This window comes from Lampetra fluviatilis, chromosome 71, assembly GCF_964198595.1.
Source record: "Lampetra fluviatilis chromosome 71, kcLamFluv1.1, whole genome shotgun sequence".
Taxonomy (NCBI): domain Eukaryota; kingdom Metazoa; phylum Chordata; class Hyperoartia; order Petromyzontiformes; family Petromyzontidae; genus Lampetra; species Lampetra fluviatilis.
In genome coordinates, this window is record NC_136345.1 from 5,202,397 (window position 1) to 5,219,643 (window position 17,247).

Consider the following 17,247-nt stretch of genomic DNA (forward strand, 5'->3'; position numbering starts at 1 on the left):
TGGGTATCTGGCTGGGTATCTGGTTGGCTGGCTGGGTATCTGGTTGGCTGGCTGGCTAGGTATCTGGCTGGGTATCCGGTTGGCTGGCTGGGTATCTGGTTGGGTATCTGGTTGGCTGGCTAGGTATCTGGCTGGGTATCTGGTTGGCTGGCTGGGTATCTGGTTGGCTGGATGGGTATCTGGCTGGGTATCTGGTTGGCTGGCTGGGTATCTGGCTGGGTATCTGGCTGGGTATCTGGCTGGGTATTTGGTTGGCTGTCTGGGTGGTGGCTGGCTGGCTGGGTGTCTGGCTGGCTGGCTATCTGGCTGGATATCTGGCTAACTCGCTAGCTGGCTGGGTATCTGGCTATCCGGCTATCTGTCTATCCGGCTATTCGGCAATCCGGCTATCTGGCTGGGAGCAGAGCCAGAGTCGCGTCCCCGTCGTCAGTAAGGGAGGTTCCCCTGGATCCAGGCGAGGGATTTCCACACACGCTCGTAGGCGGCCGGCTGGCTGGCGCGTGAGCAGTCGGCACGGCGGCTGTCGATGCCGGTCAGGTACCACCTCCTGTCCGTGCCCAGGCAGAAGACGCCACCGCCCTGGCCCAGCTGGGGAAGGCGGAAAAGGGGGACGGTGGTGATTGACGTTGATGATGTTGCAGGCATCCAGGAGGGATGACCATTGTGCGTGCGTGTGTGTGTCTGTATGTATAGTGTATAGTGTAGTGTATAATAGTGTTGTGTATAGTGTAGTGTATAGTGTAGTGTATAGTGTAGTGTATAGTGTAGTGTATAGTGTAGTGTATAGTGTAGTGTGTAGTGTATAGTGTATAGTATAGTGTAGTGTATAATAGTGTTGTGTATAGTGTGTAGTGTATAGTGTAGTGTATAGTGTAGTGTGTAGTATAGTGTAGTGTATAGTGTAGTGTATAGTGTAGTGTATAGTGTAGTGTATAGTGTAGTGTCTAGTGTAGTGTATAGTGTAGTGTAATGTGTAGTGTATAGTGTAGTGTATAGCACAGTGTATAGTGTAGTGTGTAGTGTATAGTGTAGTGTATAGTGTAGTGTATAGTGTAGTGTATAGTGTAGTGTATAGTGTAGTGTGTAGTGTAGTGTATAGTGTAGTGTATAGTGTAGTGTATAGTGTAGTGTATAGTGTGTAGTGTATAGTGTAGTGTATAGTGTCGTGTGTAGTGTAGTGTATAGTGGAGTGTATAGTGTAGTGTATAGTGTAGTGTATAGTGTAGTGTGTAGTGTATAGTGTAGTGTATAGTGTAGTGTATAGTGTAGTGTATAGTGTAGTGTATAGTGTGTAGTGTATAGTGTGTAGTGTATAGTGTAGTGTGTAGTGTATAGTGTAGTGTATAGTGTAGTGTATAGTGTAGTGTATAGTGTGTAGTGTATAGTGTAGTGTATAGTGTCGTGTATAGTGTAGTGTATAGTGTAGTGTATAGTGTAGTGTATAGTGTAGTGTGTAGTGTATAGTGTAGTGTATAGTGTCGTGTGTAGTGTAGTGTATAGTGGAGTGTATAGTGTAGTAGTGTATAGTGTAGTGTATAGCACAGTGTATAGTGTAGTGTATAGTGTAGTGTATAGTGTAGTGTATAGTATGGTGTATAGTATAGTGTATAGTGTAGTGTATAGTGTAGTGTATAGTGTAGTGTATAATGTAGTGTATAGTGTAGTATATAGTGTAGTGTGTAGTGTAGTGTATAGTGTAGTGTATAGTGTAGTGTATAGTGTAGTGTATAGTGTAGTGTATAGTGTAGTATATAGTGTAGTGTGTAGTGTGTAGTATATAGTGTAGTGTATAGTGTAGCATTGCATTACCTGGCAGCTACTGGCCCAACCCTGACGCTTGGCGGCACACATCATAGTGCGGTGGCTGAAGTTGCCCCACGCTTTCTGGCACAGCGACTCGTTCACAAGCCGAACGTTACCCTCAGCGGCGGGGGCCGACACAGATCCTGGGGGGTGGGGCGGAGGGGTAGTAACGATGATGTCACAGGCCTAGATGATGATGTCACAGGCCTAGATGATGATGTCATAGGCCTAGATGATGATGATGTCACAGGCCTAGATGATGATGTCACAGGCCTAGATGATGATGATGATGTCACAGGCCTAGATGATGATGTCACAGGCCTAGATGATGATGATGATGTCACAGGCCTAGATGATGATGTCACAGGCCTAAATGATGATGTCACAGGCCTAGATGATGATGTCACAGGCCTAGATGATGATGTCACAGGCCTAGATGATGATGTCACAGGCCTAGATGATGATGTCACATGTCTAGATGATGATGATGATGTCACAGGCCTAGATGATGATGTCACAGGCCTAGATGATGATGATGATGTCACAGGCCTAGATGATGATGTCACAGGCCTAGATGATGATGATGATGTCACAGGCCTAGATGATGATGTCACAGGCCTAGATGATGATGATGATGTCACAGGCCTAGATGATGATGTCACAGGCCTAAATGATGATGTCACAGGCCTAGATGATGATGTCACAGGCCTAGATGATGATGTCACAGGCCTAGATGATGATGTCACAGGCCTAGATGATGATGTCACATGTCTAGATGATGATGATGATGTCACAGGCCTAGATGATGATGTCACAGGCCTAGATGATGATGATGATGTCACAGGCCTAGATGATGATGTCACAGGCCTAGATGATGATGTCACAGGCCTAGATCATGATGTCACAGGCCTAGATGATGATGTCACAGGCCTAGATGATGATGTCACAGGCATAGATGATGATGTCACAGGCCTAGATGATGATGATGATGTCACAGGCCTAGATGATGATGTCACAGGCCTAGATGATGATGTCACAGGCCTAGATGATGATGTCACAGGCCTAGATGATGATGTCACAGGCCTAGATGATGATGATGTCACAGGCCTAGATGATGATGATGTCACAGGCCTAGATGATGATGATGTCACAGGCCTAGATGATGATGTCACAGGCATAGATGATGATGTCACAGGCCTAGATGATGATGATGTCACAGGCCTAGATGATGATGTCACAGTCCTAGATGATGATGTCACAGGCCTAGATGATGATGTCACAGGCCTAGATGATGATGTCATAGGCCTAGATGATGATGATGTCACAGGCCTAGATGATGATGTCACAGGCCTAGATGATGATGTCACAGGCCTAGATGATGATGTCACAGGCCTAGATGATGATGTCACAGGCCTAGATGATGATGTCACAGGCCTAGATGATGATGTCACAGGCCTAGATGATGATGATGTCACAGGCCTAGATGATGATGTCACAGGCCTAGATGATGATGATGTTACAGGCCTAGATGATGATGTCACAGGCCTAGATGATGATGTCACAGGCTTAGATGATGATGTCACAGGCCTAGATGATGATGTCACAGGCCTAGATGATGATGATGTCACAGGCCTAGATGATGATGTCACAGGCCTAGATGATGATGATGTCACAGGCCTAGATGATGATGTCACAGGCCTAGATGATGATGATGATGTCACAGGCTTAGATGATGATGTCACAGGCCTAGATGATGATGTCACAGGCCTAGATGATGATGATGATGTCACAGGCCTAGATGATGATGATGATGTCACAGGCCTAGATGATGATGTCACAGGCCTAGATGATGTCACAGGCCTAGATGATGATGTCACAGGCCTAGATGATGATGTCACAGGCCTAGATAATGATGTCACAGGCTTAGATGATGATGATGTCACAGGCCTAGATGATGTCACAGGCCTAGATGATAATGATGATGTCACAGGCCTAGATGATGATGTCACAGGCCTAGATGATGATGATGATGTCACAGGCCTAGATGATGATGATGTCACAGGCCTAGATAATGATGTCACAGGCTTAGATGATGATGATGTCACAGGCCTAGATGATGTCACAGGCCTAGATGATAATGATGATGTCACAGGCCTAGATGATGATGATGTCACAGGCGTACTGGCCGTGACATCATCGGCATCGGCGCTAATGTTATCACCAATAATTTTACACGCACACACTAAATTACGTATTCCAGTACATTAGATATACATTATAGATTATATACACTACGTGTACATATTATAACGTACGAGCTATACACTACACACTACGTGACGTACACTAACGCACTAGCTAGACACTACACACTACGTGACGTACACTAACATACGAGCTATACACTACACACTACATGACGTACACTAACGTACTAGCTACACACTACACACTACGTGACGTACACTAACGCACTAGCTACACACTACACACTACGTGACGTACACTAACGCACTAGCTACACACTACACACTACGTGACGTACACTAACGCACTAGCTACACACTACACACTACGTGACGTACACTAACGCACTAGCTACACACTACACACTACGTGACGTACACTAACGCACTAGCTACACACTACACACTACGTGACGTACACTAACGCACTAGCTACACACTACACACTACGTGACGTACACTAACGCACTAGCTACACACTACACACTACGTGACGTACACTAACGTACTAGCTGCACACTACACACTACATGACGTACACTAACGTACTAGCTACACACTACACACTACGTGACGTACACTAACGCACTAGCTACACACTACACACTACGTGACGTACACTAACGTACTAGCTACACACTACACACTACGTGACGTACACTAACGCACTAGCTACACACTACACACTACGTGACGTACACTAACGCACTAGCTACACACTACACACTACGTGACGTACACTAACGCACTAGCTACACACAACACACTACGTGACGTACACTAACGCACTAGCTACACACTACACACTACGTGACGTACACTAACGCACTAGCTACACACTACACACTACGTGACGTACACTAACGCACTAGCTACACACTACACACTACGTGACGTACACTAACGCACTAGCTACACACTACACACTACGTGACGCACACTAACGCACTAGCTACACACTACATACTACGTGACGTACACTAACGCACTAGCTACACACTACACTACGTGACGTACACTAACGCACTAGCTACACACTACACACTACGTGACGTACACTAACGCACTAGCTACACACAACACATTACGTGACGTACACTAACGCACTAGCTACACACTACACACTACGTGACGTACACTAACGCACTAGCTACACACTACACATTACGTGACGCACACTAACGCACTAGCTACACACTACACACTACGTGACGTACACTAACGCACTAGCTACACACTACACTACGTGACGTACACTAACGTACTAGCTACACACTACACACTACATGACGTACACTAACGCACTAGCTACACACTACACACTACGTGACGTACACTAACGCACTAGCTACACACTACACACTACGTGACGTACACTAACGCACTAGCTACACGCTACACACTACGTGACGTACACTAACGCACTAGCTACACACTACACACTACGTGACGTACACTAACGTACTAGCTACACACTACACACTACGTGACGTACACTAACGCACTAGCTACACACTACACACTACGTGACGTACACTAACGCACTAGCTACACACTACACACTACATGACGTACACTAACGCACTAGCTATACACTACACACTACATGACGTACTAGCTATACACTATACACTACACACTACATGACGTACTAGCTATACACTATACACTACACACTACACACTACATGACGTACTAGCTATACACTATACACTACACACTACACACTACATGACGTACTAGCTATACACTACACACTACATGACGTACTAGCTATACACTATACACTATACACTACACACTACATGACGTACTAGCTATACACTATACACTACACACTACATGACGTACTAGCTACACACTACACACTACATGACGTACTAGCTATACACTACACACTACACACTACATGACGTACTAGCTACACACTACACACTACGCACCGTCGCTGCGTCGCAAGCCCAGCGCCTGGCAGCTGCGTCCCAGCGTGGGGCTGTACTCGTGTCGCGAGGGCAGGCACACCGCCCGCACCGCCGGCCCCAACGTCGCCCACCAGCCCAGCCGCAGCATGGCGACGTCGTGGGCTCCGGTTTCTGCGGAGAACTTGGGATGGACCACGATGGACGTCACCTGCAGACGATCGCCGGAGGCCGTGATGCTCATCCAGTTGTAGTTGTTGGGGCTGAACGGATGTGTAGGCGCGTACACGCACACACACACACATACACACGTACATATACATACACACACGTACACGCACACATACACACACACGTACACACACACACACATACATACACACACACACACATACACACACATACACACACACGTACACACACACATACACACACACGTACACACACACATACACACACACATACACACACACGTACACACACACACACATACACACACACACGTACACACACACACATACACACACACGTACACACACACACATACACACACATACACACACACGTACACACACACATACACACACACGTACACACACACATACACACACATACACACACACGTACACACACACACACATACACACACACGTACACACACACACATACACACACACGTACACACACACACACACACGTACACACACACATACACACACACGTACACACACACACAGACACATACACGTACACACACACACACGTACATGCACACACGTACATACACAATTATCATATTTTGCTACTGGCAAATGAGGTTCCAATGGTGTAAACACATTTAGTAACTTGAGAATTCAGAAGTGGGACGCTTCGCCAGGGAATAATGGACACATTTAGTAAGTCGATAACTCAGAAGAGGGACACTTAGCGAGGGATTGATGAAGACATTTAGTAAGTCAAAAATTCAGAAGTGGGACATTTAGCCAGGGATTGATGAACACATTTAGTAAGTCAAAAATTCAGAAGAGGGATACTTTAGTGAGTGATTAATGAAGACATTTAGTAACTCGATAACTCAGAAGTGGGACACTTAGCGAGGGATTAATGGACACATTTAGTAACTCGATAACTCAGAAGAGGGATACTTTAGTGAGTGATTAATGAAGACATTTAGTAACTCGATAACTCAGAAGTGGGACACTTAGCGAGGGATTAATGGACACATTTAGTAACTCGATAACTCAGAAGAGGGATACTTTAGTGAGTGATTAATGAAGACATTTAGTAACTCGATAACTCAGAAGTGGGACACTTAGCGAGGGATTAATGGACACATTTAGTAACTCGATAACTCAGAAGAGGGATACTTTAGTGAGTGATTAATGAAGACATTTAGTAACTCGATAACTCAGAAGTGGGACACTTAGCGAGGGATTAATGGACACATTTAGTAACTCGATAACTCAGAAGTGAGACACTTCGCCAGGGATTAATGGACACATTTAGTAACTCGCGAAATCCCGAACTCGAGGTGTCCGCTAGGTGACAACAACTCTGGGGGCCACCGTGTCGAGGCCCAGGGTCTGACCTCTCCCCCAGGCAGCTCGCCGCGGTCACGATCCACGAGTCGGACAGGAGGGAGCCGAGGCACTGCAGCTGGTCCTCCAGCCTCGTGATGGTCATCTGCCAGGGCCAGGCACTCAGGACGGACGCGTTGGCAACGCCGCAGCCTTGTGGGAGGGTGGCGGAGACCGCGTCGACAGGAGGGGGGTGGTGGGGGGCGGTGAGTGGAGTTGGTGGGGTGGGTTTGTGCGTGGGTGGGTGGGTGGGTGTGGTGGGTGTGGTTGGTGAGGGGGTGGGTTGGTGAGGGGGTGGGTGGGGTGGGTGGGTGGAGTGGGTGGGAGGAGTGGGTGGGTGGGCGGGGTGGGTGGGGTGGGTGAGTGGAGTGGGTGGGTTTGTGAGTGGGTGGGTGTGGTGGGTGGGTGAGTGGGTGGGTGAGTGGGTGGGTGAGTGGGGTTGGTGGGTGGGTGAGGGGGTGGGGTGGGTGTGGTGGGTGGGGTGGGTGGGTTTGTGAGTGGGTGGGTGAGTGGGTGGGTGGGTATGCGAGTGAGTGATTGGGTGGGGTTGGTGGTGGGTGGGTGAGGGGGTGGGTGGGTGAGTGGGTGGGTGAGTGGGGTTGGTGGGTGTGGTGGGCGGGGTGGGTGGGTGGGTGAGTGGGTTGGTGGGTGAGTGAGTGGGTGGGTGTTTTTAACGCGTTGAGCTCTGCCCACCCGTCTGTTGAAACGGGAGGGTCACGATCCCGTCCGCTTTCATAATTTGCCCTTCTCCCGTTCTGACGAAGTGCGTCACTACGTCATCGCGTCGTCAAAACGATTCGGCAAAGATGAAAGTGAAATCACGTCATCTGTGCAGGAGGTCGTGGGATCGATCCCGACCCTGACGATGCCTGCTGTTGCAGCTGTAGCAGGCATCTCACTAACCACGTGTCTTGTCTCCCACTTGGTCTCTATGAGCCTCTGTGGATCTCTATGGATCTATATGGGTCTCTGTGGGTCTCTGTAGGTCTCTATGGGTCTCTTTGTGTCTCTGTGGGTCTCTTTTTTTCTCTGTGGGTCTCTATGGGTCTGTGTGGGCCTCTATGGGTCTTCATGGGTATCTGCAGGTCTCTATGGTCTTTGTGGGTCTCTATGGGTTTCTGTGGGTCTGTATGGGTATCTATGGGTTTCTGGGTTTCTATGGGTCTCTATGGGTCTTTGTGGGTCTCTATGGGCCTCTGTGGGTCTCTATGGGTCTCTATGGGTCTTTGTGGGTCAATCTGGGTCTCTGTGGGTCTTTATAGGTCTCTATAGGTCTCTATGGGGCTCTGTGGGTCTCGTTGTGCCTCTGTGGGTCTCTATGGGTCTGTGTGGGCCTCTATGGGTCTCCATGGGTATCTGCAGGTCTCTATGGGTCTTTGTGGGTCTCTATGGGTTTCTGTGGGTCTGTATGGGTATCTATGGGTCTCTGTGGGTTTCTATGGGTCTCTATGAGTCTGTGTGGGTCGTTGTGGGTCTCTATGGGTCTCAATAGGTCTATTTCTGTCTCTGTGGATCTCTTTGTGTCTCTGTGGGTCTGTGTGGGTCTCTATGGGTCTCTATGGGTATCTGCAGGTCTCTATGGGTCTTTGTGGGTCTCTATGGGCCTCTGTGGGTCTCTATGGGTCTCTATGGGTCTTTGTGGGTCAATCTGGGTCTCTGTGGGTCTTTATAGGTCTCTATAGGTCTCTATGGGGCTCTGTGGGTCTCGTTGTGCCTCTGTGGGTCTCTATGGGTCTGTGTGGGCCTCTATGGGTCTCCATGGGTATCTGCAGGTCTCTATGGGTCTTTGTGGGTCTCTATGGGTTTCTGTGGGTCTGTATGGGTATCTATGGGTCTCTGTGGGTTTCTATGGGTCTCTATGAGTCTGTGTGGGTCGTTGTGGGTCTCTATGGGTCTCAATAGGTCTATTTCTGTCTCTGTGGATCTCTTTGTGTCTCTGTGGGTCTGTGTGGGTCTCTATGGGTCTCTATGGGTATCTGCAGGTCTCTATGGATCTCTGTGGGTCTCTATGGGTTTCTGTGGGTCTCTATGGGACTCTGTAGGTCTCTATGGGTCTCTATGTGTTTCTGTGGGTCACTGTGGGTCTCTATGGGTCTCTGTGGGTCTCTATGGGTCTCTGTGGGTCTCTATAGGTCTCTGTAGGTCTCTATGGTAATGATGATATCAGCAACATTGTTGAGCTTCTATCATTTGTGACGGTCAGATTGCTATCGGACCAACAGCCACGTAGCATGGCTCATTGGGGCCTCACGTGCTACAAATAAAGCACAGCTGATACATTCTTCTTCGCATTATATTTCCAAGCTTACTATTGTAATGTGAGGATATGTCCGGCTCACTGACGTATCACAACTCGTCACGGTGATTGGCTCTGCCGGTCCTGGTCTATAGCCAATGGGGGGAGGCCTAGGGGGCGTGGCCCTGACGTAATGGAAAGGTGACAGCTGCAAGTAGAGGATTGGTTCTGCTGGCTTTGGCCACAGCCAATGGGGAGGCAAGTCAGGGGCGTGGCTCTGACGTCACGGGAAGGTGACAGCTGCAAGTAGATGATTGGTTCTGCTGGCTTTGGCCACAGCCAATGGGGAGACGAGTCAGGGGCGTGGCTCTGACGTCACGGGAAGGTGACAGCTGCAAGTAGATGATTGGTTCTGCTGGCTTTGGCCACAGCCAATGGGTAGGCGAGTCAGGGGCGTGGCTCTGACGTCACGGGAAGGTGACAGCTGCAAGTAGATGATTGGTTCTGCTGGCTTTGGCCACAGCCAATGGGGAGGCGAGTCAGGGGCGTGGCTCTGACGTCACGGGAAGGTGACAGCTGCAAGTAGATGATTGGTTCTGCTGGCTTTGGCCACAGCCAATGGGGAGACGAGTCAGGGGCGTGGTCCCGGCAGCCTACGAGGGAGCCTGGACTATTCCATGGAGGCTAACCAGGATTGGTGGAAAGGCACCACGTGACCCGGCTATTAAATAGGGGTGGAGACGAACGACACGTGGTCAGAACGAGAACGAACGGAGGAAGGGGGCCACGTGGGAGCGGGGCTCTGGGTTGCCACGTGGCAGTGTGTGTCTCTCTATCTCTCTGTCCCTCTCACGCTGCCTGTCAGCAGCATGAAGGAAAGCTGTCATACAAGTTGAATAAAAGACGGATTCTAGAAGTCGCCTCAACGAGCTTTATTACACCATGTTTGTTTTCTCATTTGTAGCTGATGATGGTTGCTCGTGTTGCGATCGAAACGTCGTATTCTATTATTATTTTATTTAATCTCTTTCGACGTCACTTTACCGACAGAGCCAAAAAGTTATTCCTGCAGTCGCGAAAGCTTCGAATCTATTTCGATTTAAAGCTTTCGTGACTGCAGGGATTCATCTTCTTGGTTCTTTCGGTAAAGTCACGTAGAATGGAAATAATAAAATAATAAAAATAAAATAATACAAATAAAACAAAATAATACAATTCTCACGACGTTTCGGCCACAACGCAAGCAGCCGTCCTCAGGTGAAGAACAGGTCTGTCGAGACGACAGAGCGTGTACATTCAGACTCTGTCGTCTCGACAGACCTGTTCTTCACCTGAGGACGGCTGCTTGCGTTGTGGCCGAAACGTCGTGAGAATTATTTAATTGTGTTTTATTTTTATTATTTCCATTCTACGTGACTTTACCGAAAGAACCGAGAAGATATATTTGTTTTCTCATTCATTCGTACCTGATGATGGTTGCTTGTGTTGCGATTGAAACGATTGAAACGCCGTATTCTATTATTATTTAATTGTATCTCTTTCGACATCACTTTACCGACAGAGCCAAAGAGTAATTCCTGCAGTCGCAAAAGCTTCAAATCTATTTCGATTTAAAGCTTTCGTGACTGCAGAGAAGACAGAGAAGACAGATTCTGTCTTCTCGACAGACCTGTTCTCCACCTGAGGACGGCTGCTTGCGTTGTGGCCGAAACGTCGTGAGAATTATTTAATTGTGTTTTATTTTTATTATTTTATTACTTCCATTCTACGTGCTTCGAATCTCTAGTTTCATAGCTGATACGTGTCGGGCAATGCGGCTTTGTGTTCAAGTGAGGTGCACTCGCCGCTGTTGCGACGTACTCACTTTTCGAGACGTTAATGGGATCAATCGTTAGAAAGTTCACGACGACTCCGTGCCCTGTGTAATAAACAACAACAACGACAGACAAACAAAGTTAGTTAACTTCCTTGAACAAACTCGAGGTGCGAGTTTCGGGGAAGTTTTGAAGAGTCGGTAGCGGTGTGACGCGTGGGGGGAGGGGATCTGAATAAGATTTGTGTGAGATTTGTGATGCTGAGTAAGATTTGTGTGAGATTTGTGTGAGATTTGTATAAAATTTGAGATGCTGAGTAAGATTTGTGTGATATTTGTGACGCTGAGTAAGATTTGTGTAAGATTTGTGATGCTGAGTAAGATTTGTGTAAGATGTGTGATGCCGAGTAAGATTTGTGTAAGATTTGTGATTCAGCGTAAGATTTGTGTACGATTTGTGACGCTGAGTAAGATTTGTGTAAAATTTGTGATGCTGAGTAAGATTTGTGTGATATTTGTGACGCTGAGTAAGATTTGTGTAAGATTTGTGATGCTGAGTAAGATTTATGTAAGATTTGTGATGCTGAGTAAGATTTGTGTGATATTTGTGACGCTGAGTAAGATTTGTGTAAGATTTGTGACACTGTATAAGATCTGTATAAGATTTGTGTAAGATTTGTGACGCTGTGTAAGATTTGTGTAAGATTTGTGATGCTGTGTAAGATTTGTGTAAGATTTGTGATGCTGAGTAAGATTTGTGTAAGATTTGTGATGCTGAGTAAGATTTGTGTAAGATTTGTGATGCTGTGTAAGATTTGCATGAGATTTGTGACGCTGTGTAAGATTTGTGTAAGATTTGTGATGCTGTGTAAGATTTGCGTGAGATTTGTGACGCTGTGTAAGATTTGCGTGAGATTTGTGACGCTGTGTAAGATTTGTGTAAGATTTGTGATGCTGTGTAAGATTTGCGTGAGATTTGTGACGCTGTGTAAGATTTGTGTAAGATTTGTGATGCTGTGTAAGATTTGCGTGAGATTTGTGACGCTGTGTAAGATTTGTGTAAGATTTGTGATGCTGAGTAAGATTTGCGTGAGATTTGTGATGCTGTGTAAGATTTGCGTGAGATTTGTGATGCTGAGTAAGATTTGTGTGAGATTTGTGATGCTGAGTAAGATTTGTGTGAGATTTGTGACGCTGAGTAAGATTTGTGTCACTGCATAAGATCTGTATAAGATTTGTCTAAGATTTGTGATGCTGAGTAAGATTTGTGTAAGATCTGTATAAGATTTGTGTAAGATCTGTATAAGATTTGTGTAAGATCTGTATAAGATTTGTGACTTTGCTGTAAGACACGGAGGGCGATGAGGGTGACGCGTGTCTGCTCGTAAATCACAGAAGTGCGACTGCCCTCACGAAGGACACGAATCAAGTTCCACAAAGCCCCTCGGCTGTTGTGGAGGTCGCCTCACTCCTCGCGAGGGACAGACAACAACCTCCCTAACGCCATTAGTGTTGTTGTTGTTGTTGTGATCGTTGTTGTTGTCGTCTATTTAGTTGAATCTTCATAATCACCGTTTTTGGATTTAGATGGCGTTATTTATAAATGTATCGTAACCCTCCACCACCCGACACGGCCAATCAGTAAAAAAGTGTCACGTTGACAAAAGACAAAATAGTTCACTGCTGGATGCAATTACCAGCGAAACGTCGTACAACTCAAATTGTAAATGTTGTGGTTTCACGCTTCAACACACCGGTATGGGGCTAAAGCAGTGAACTATTTGTCTTTTGTCAACGTGACACTTTTTTACTGATTGGCCGTGTCGGGTGGTGGAGGGTTACGACACATTTATAAATAACGCGACGATCTAAACCCAAAAACGGTGATTATGAATAATATTGGTCGCGAAAGCCTGCCACGTGTTAAACATTAGTTGAATCTGTCTATCCCACCCCACCACTCCAGCTCCCTCGCAGAGGAGAAGGCAGAGGTCGCAAACTGGTTTTGATTCCTTACCCGTACCCGGCCGCACCAGGGTCGCAAACGGGTACCCGTACCCGTACCCGGCCGTACCCGTACCCTACCCGTACCTGGCCGCACCAGGGTCGCAAACGGGTACCTGTACCCGTACCCGGCCGTACCCATACCCTACCCGTACCCGGCCGGGAACGGGTAGGGTACGGGTATCGGGTACCCGATTGCGACCTCTGGGATGAAGCCATGTTGCAGGCGCGGGTGGGTTGATTCTAGGAACTTGAATTGTGAGAAGAGACAAGACGTTGGGAAATGAGTGACAAACGGTGACTCACCAGTGACTCACGGCCTACCCGTACCCGGCCGCACCATGGTCGCAAACGGGTACCCGATACCCGGCTGGGTACGGGTAGCCGGGTATCGGGTAGGGTACGGGTATTGGGTACCCGGTTGCGACCTCTGGGAGAAGGGGAACAGGGCTGACTCCCCCCTCCCCCCCCCCCCCCCGGGGTGACACCTCCCAAGGACCCCCCCCATCCCCCCCCATACCTCTCAAGGCCCCCCCACCATCCCCCCCCCATACCTCCCAAGGCCCCCCCACCCATCACCCCCCCCCCCCCTCTGGCCTCACCTTGAAGCCCTTGAAGAGAGTCGAGCACGAGGTGGAGTTTGTTGGAGGATGAGCGCAGGCCGGGCGGTCTCACAACGCCGCCACCGCAGAACGCGCCCAGCGAGTCGCCGTTGTCGTCGTAGACGGTCAGCGACTCGTCCGCGCAGTCGGGGTCGGAAGACAAACTGCGTGCCGGTGGGAGAGCGAGGCAGTGTGGTGTAGCATGTAAGAGCACGTGTATTATAGCATGCACGAGAATGTGTGGTGTAGCATGCACGAGTTTGTGTGGTGTGTAGTGTAGCATGCACGAGTTTGTGTGGTGTAGCATGCACGAGTTTGTGTGGTGTGTAGTGTAGCATGTACAAGTGTGTGTAGTGTAGCATGTACGAGAATGTGTGGTGTGTGGTGTAGCATGCACGAGAATGTGTAGTATAGCATGCACGAGAATGTGTGGTGTAGCATGTAAGAGCATGTGTTGTGTGTGGTATGGCATGTACGATGATGTGTGGTGTGTGTAGTGTAGCATGTACGAGAATGTGTGGTGTGTAGTGTTGCACGTATATAAGTGCATAGTCGTGTATAGTGTTGTGTATAGCAATGCCGTGTATAGTATATAGTACACACACAGGTGCACACACGCACTGTCGCGTATAGTCGCGTGTAGTGTATAGTGTAGCGTAGTCGTGTACAGTGTGTAGCACGTGCCAAACTTCTAACCGCGCCGTACGATTTAAAGCTTTCGTGACTGCAGCAGGGATTCATCTTCTTGGTTCTTTCGGTAAAGTCACGTAGAATGGAAATAATTAAATAATAATAATTAAACATAATAACATAATTCTCACGACGTTCCGGCCACAACGCAAGACCCGCTCTCTACTCGGCAGACCTGCTCTCCGCCTGAGGACGGCTGCTTGCGTTGTGGCCGAAACGTCGTGAGAATTGTATTTCATTACGTTTTATTTTTATTATTTTATTATTTCCATTCTACGTGACTTTACCGAAAGAACCAAGAAGACCATACGTGTACCGTTCACCAAAGCAAAAGAAGCCGTGGCCGCTACGTGGAACGTGGAGCTCAAACAACGGTGCACGGAACGGCTTGCGGAGCCCCCCGCCCCGCCCCGCCCCGCACACCCCGCCCCTCCACAATCGAGAACTCACTTGAACTGCTGGAACTTCAGCTTGACCTCGTATCTGGGGTCCACCTGGACAGTCCACCGGCACAGGGCGCTCCTCTCGCCAGCCGCGGAGAAGTTGGAGGACGAAAGCGATCCCTGACCTCCGACGAACGTCTGTCTGCACGGTGACCCCACTGGTGGAGGGTGGGGGGGGTTACGACGCATTCATACTTCTGTGATGCAGGTTTTATTTGTGGGGGGGGGTGTGGGGGGTTAGATCGCGTGAATATGAAGAAGCTGTATTCTTTGGGACTTTCGGTAAAGTCGCGTAGAAGGGAAATAATAGAATAATACAAATACAACTTCTGATGTTTGTAGAAGGGAAATAATAGAATAATAAAAATACATTATTTTATTTTTCGATTTAAAGCTTTCGTGACTGCAGGGATTCATCTCCTTGGTTCTTTCGGTAAAGTCACGTAGAAGGGAAATAATAAAATAATAAAAATTAAAATTCTTATGTTTGTAGAAGGGAAATAATAAAATTAAAAAAAATACATAATTTTCTTTTTCGATTTAAAGCTTTCGTGACTGCAGGGATTCATCTCCTTGGTTCTTTCGGTAAAGTCACGTAGAAGGGAAATAATAGAATAATAAAAATAAAAATTATCATGTTTGTAGAAGGGAAATAATAAAATAATAAAAAATACATAATTTTCTTTTTCGATTTAAAGCTTTCGTGACTGCAGGGATTCATCTCCTTGGTTCTTTCGGTAAAGTCACGTAGAAGGGAAGTAATAAAATAATAAAAATAAAACATCATACAATAATTCTCACACCTGAGGACGGCTGCTTGCGTTGTGGCCGAAACGTCGTGAGAATTATTTCATTATGTTTTATTTTTATTATTTTATTACTTCCCTTCTACGCGACTTTACCGAAAGAACCAACAAGATGAATCCCTGCAGTCACGAAAGCATTAAATCGAAATTCTTTTCATTTATTTCATTACATTTTTTACCTACGTGACTTTTCCGATAAAACCAAAGAGAATAAACAAACAGACAAACAAACAGACAAACAAACAGACAAAACAACTCACCCCTGTAAAACGCGCTGAAGTTGCCGACGATCCCCCTCGTGTCGTACGTGGCCCTGATGGACAAGGTGTTGGAGGACGAGATGATGGGAGCGGGGACGCCATCGCGGCCGTACTTCCCCAGGAGCGGCGAGTCCACGGACGGCCCGTCGTAGACGTAGACGACCTCGGCGCCTGTCTGCAGACTTCACTCGCACGGACAGCGGAGAGTTGCTGCTGTGATACGCCCTGACGGTGACATTGTCCTGGCGCTGGTCGCCTCTTGGCGTCGTCCTCTGGTCTGGCGCCGTTTGTGACTAGGCTCTAAAGAAAGTTGTCTCTGGTGTTGTGGACCAATCAGTTTCAAAGACAATGCATCATCATCCTATACTACCAGAGCATAAATTTCGATGTAAAGCTTTCGTGACTGCAGCAGGGATTCATCTTCTTGGTTCTTTCGGTAAAGTCATCACGTAGAAGGGAAGTAATAAAATAATAAAAATAAAACATTATAAAATACAATTCTCACGACGTTTCGGCCACAACGCAAGCAGCCGTCCTCAGGTGAAGAACAGGTCTGTCGGAAAGACAGCGTCTGGCGTGTTCTTCACCTGAGGACGGCTGCTTGCGTTGTGGCCGAAACGTTGTGAGAATTGTTTTATTATACCAGAGCATGTTATAGTTTGCATGTTCACCACAAAGTATACGTGGTTAATGCAGTGACATGATTCCTTGCAAAAGGTTTCTGTTTGGTGTTTTAACATCTTAACTCATCTTTATTGCCAGACAGGGTCAAAGCTATTCTTGCTTTTGCTAGTGGCAAGGAAGTTCTCATGATGTAGCTGCTCTCACCCCGAGCTCTCAATGCCCCA

The 17,247-nt window shown here is 47.4% G+C and overlaps 1 protein-coding gene across 1 annotated transcript; it reads right to left on the reverse strand.

Annotated features, from left to right (window-relative positions):
• Positions 1-374: 374 nt before the first annotated feature.
• Positions 375-7,651, reverse strand: LOC144952991 (transmembrane protease serine 11D-like). Its single transcript, XM_078883474.1, has 4 exons — positions 7,557-7,651; positions 5,993-6,231; positions 1,810-1,946; positions 375-588 (listed from the first exon to the last, which is right to left on the reverse strand). The coding sequence occupies exons 1-4, from the start codon at positions 7,649-7,651 to the stop codon at positions 427-429; spliced, it is 633 nt and encodes a 210-aa protein (XP_078739600.1). The 3' UTR covers positions 375-426.
• Between the last annotated feature and the right edge of the window lie 9,596 nt (positions 7,652-17,247).

Excerpts from the sequence above, each read along its gene's own strand:
- LOC144952991 (XM_078883474.1), bottom strand. The coding sequence starts at position 7,651 with ATGACCATCACGAGGCTGGAGGACCAGCTGCAGTGCCTCGGCTCCCTC. Across the intron at positions 1,947-5,992 it reads GGGCTTGCGACGCAGCGACG|GATCTGTGTCGGCCCCCGCC; the intron begins GTGCGTAGTGTG and ends CCCACCCCCCAG. Across the intron at positions 589-1,809 it reads GTTGGGCCAGTAGCTGCCAG|CTGGGCCAGGGCGGTGGCGT; the intron begins GTAATGCAATGC and ends CGCCTTCCCCAG.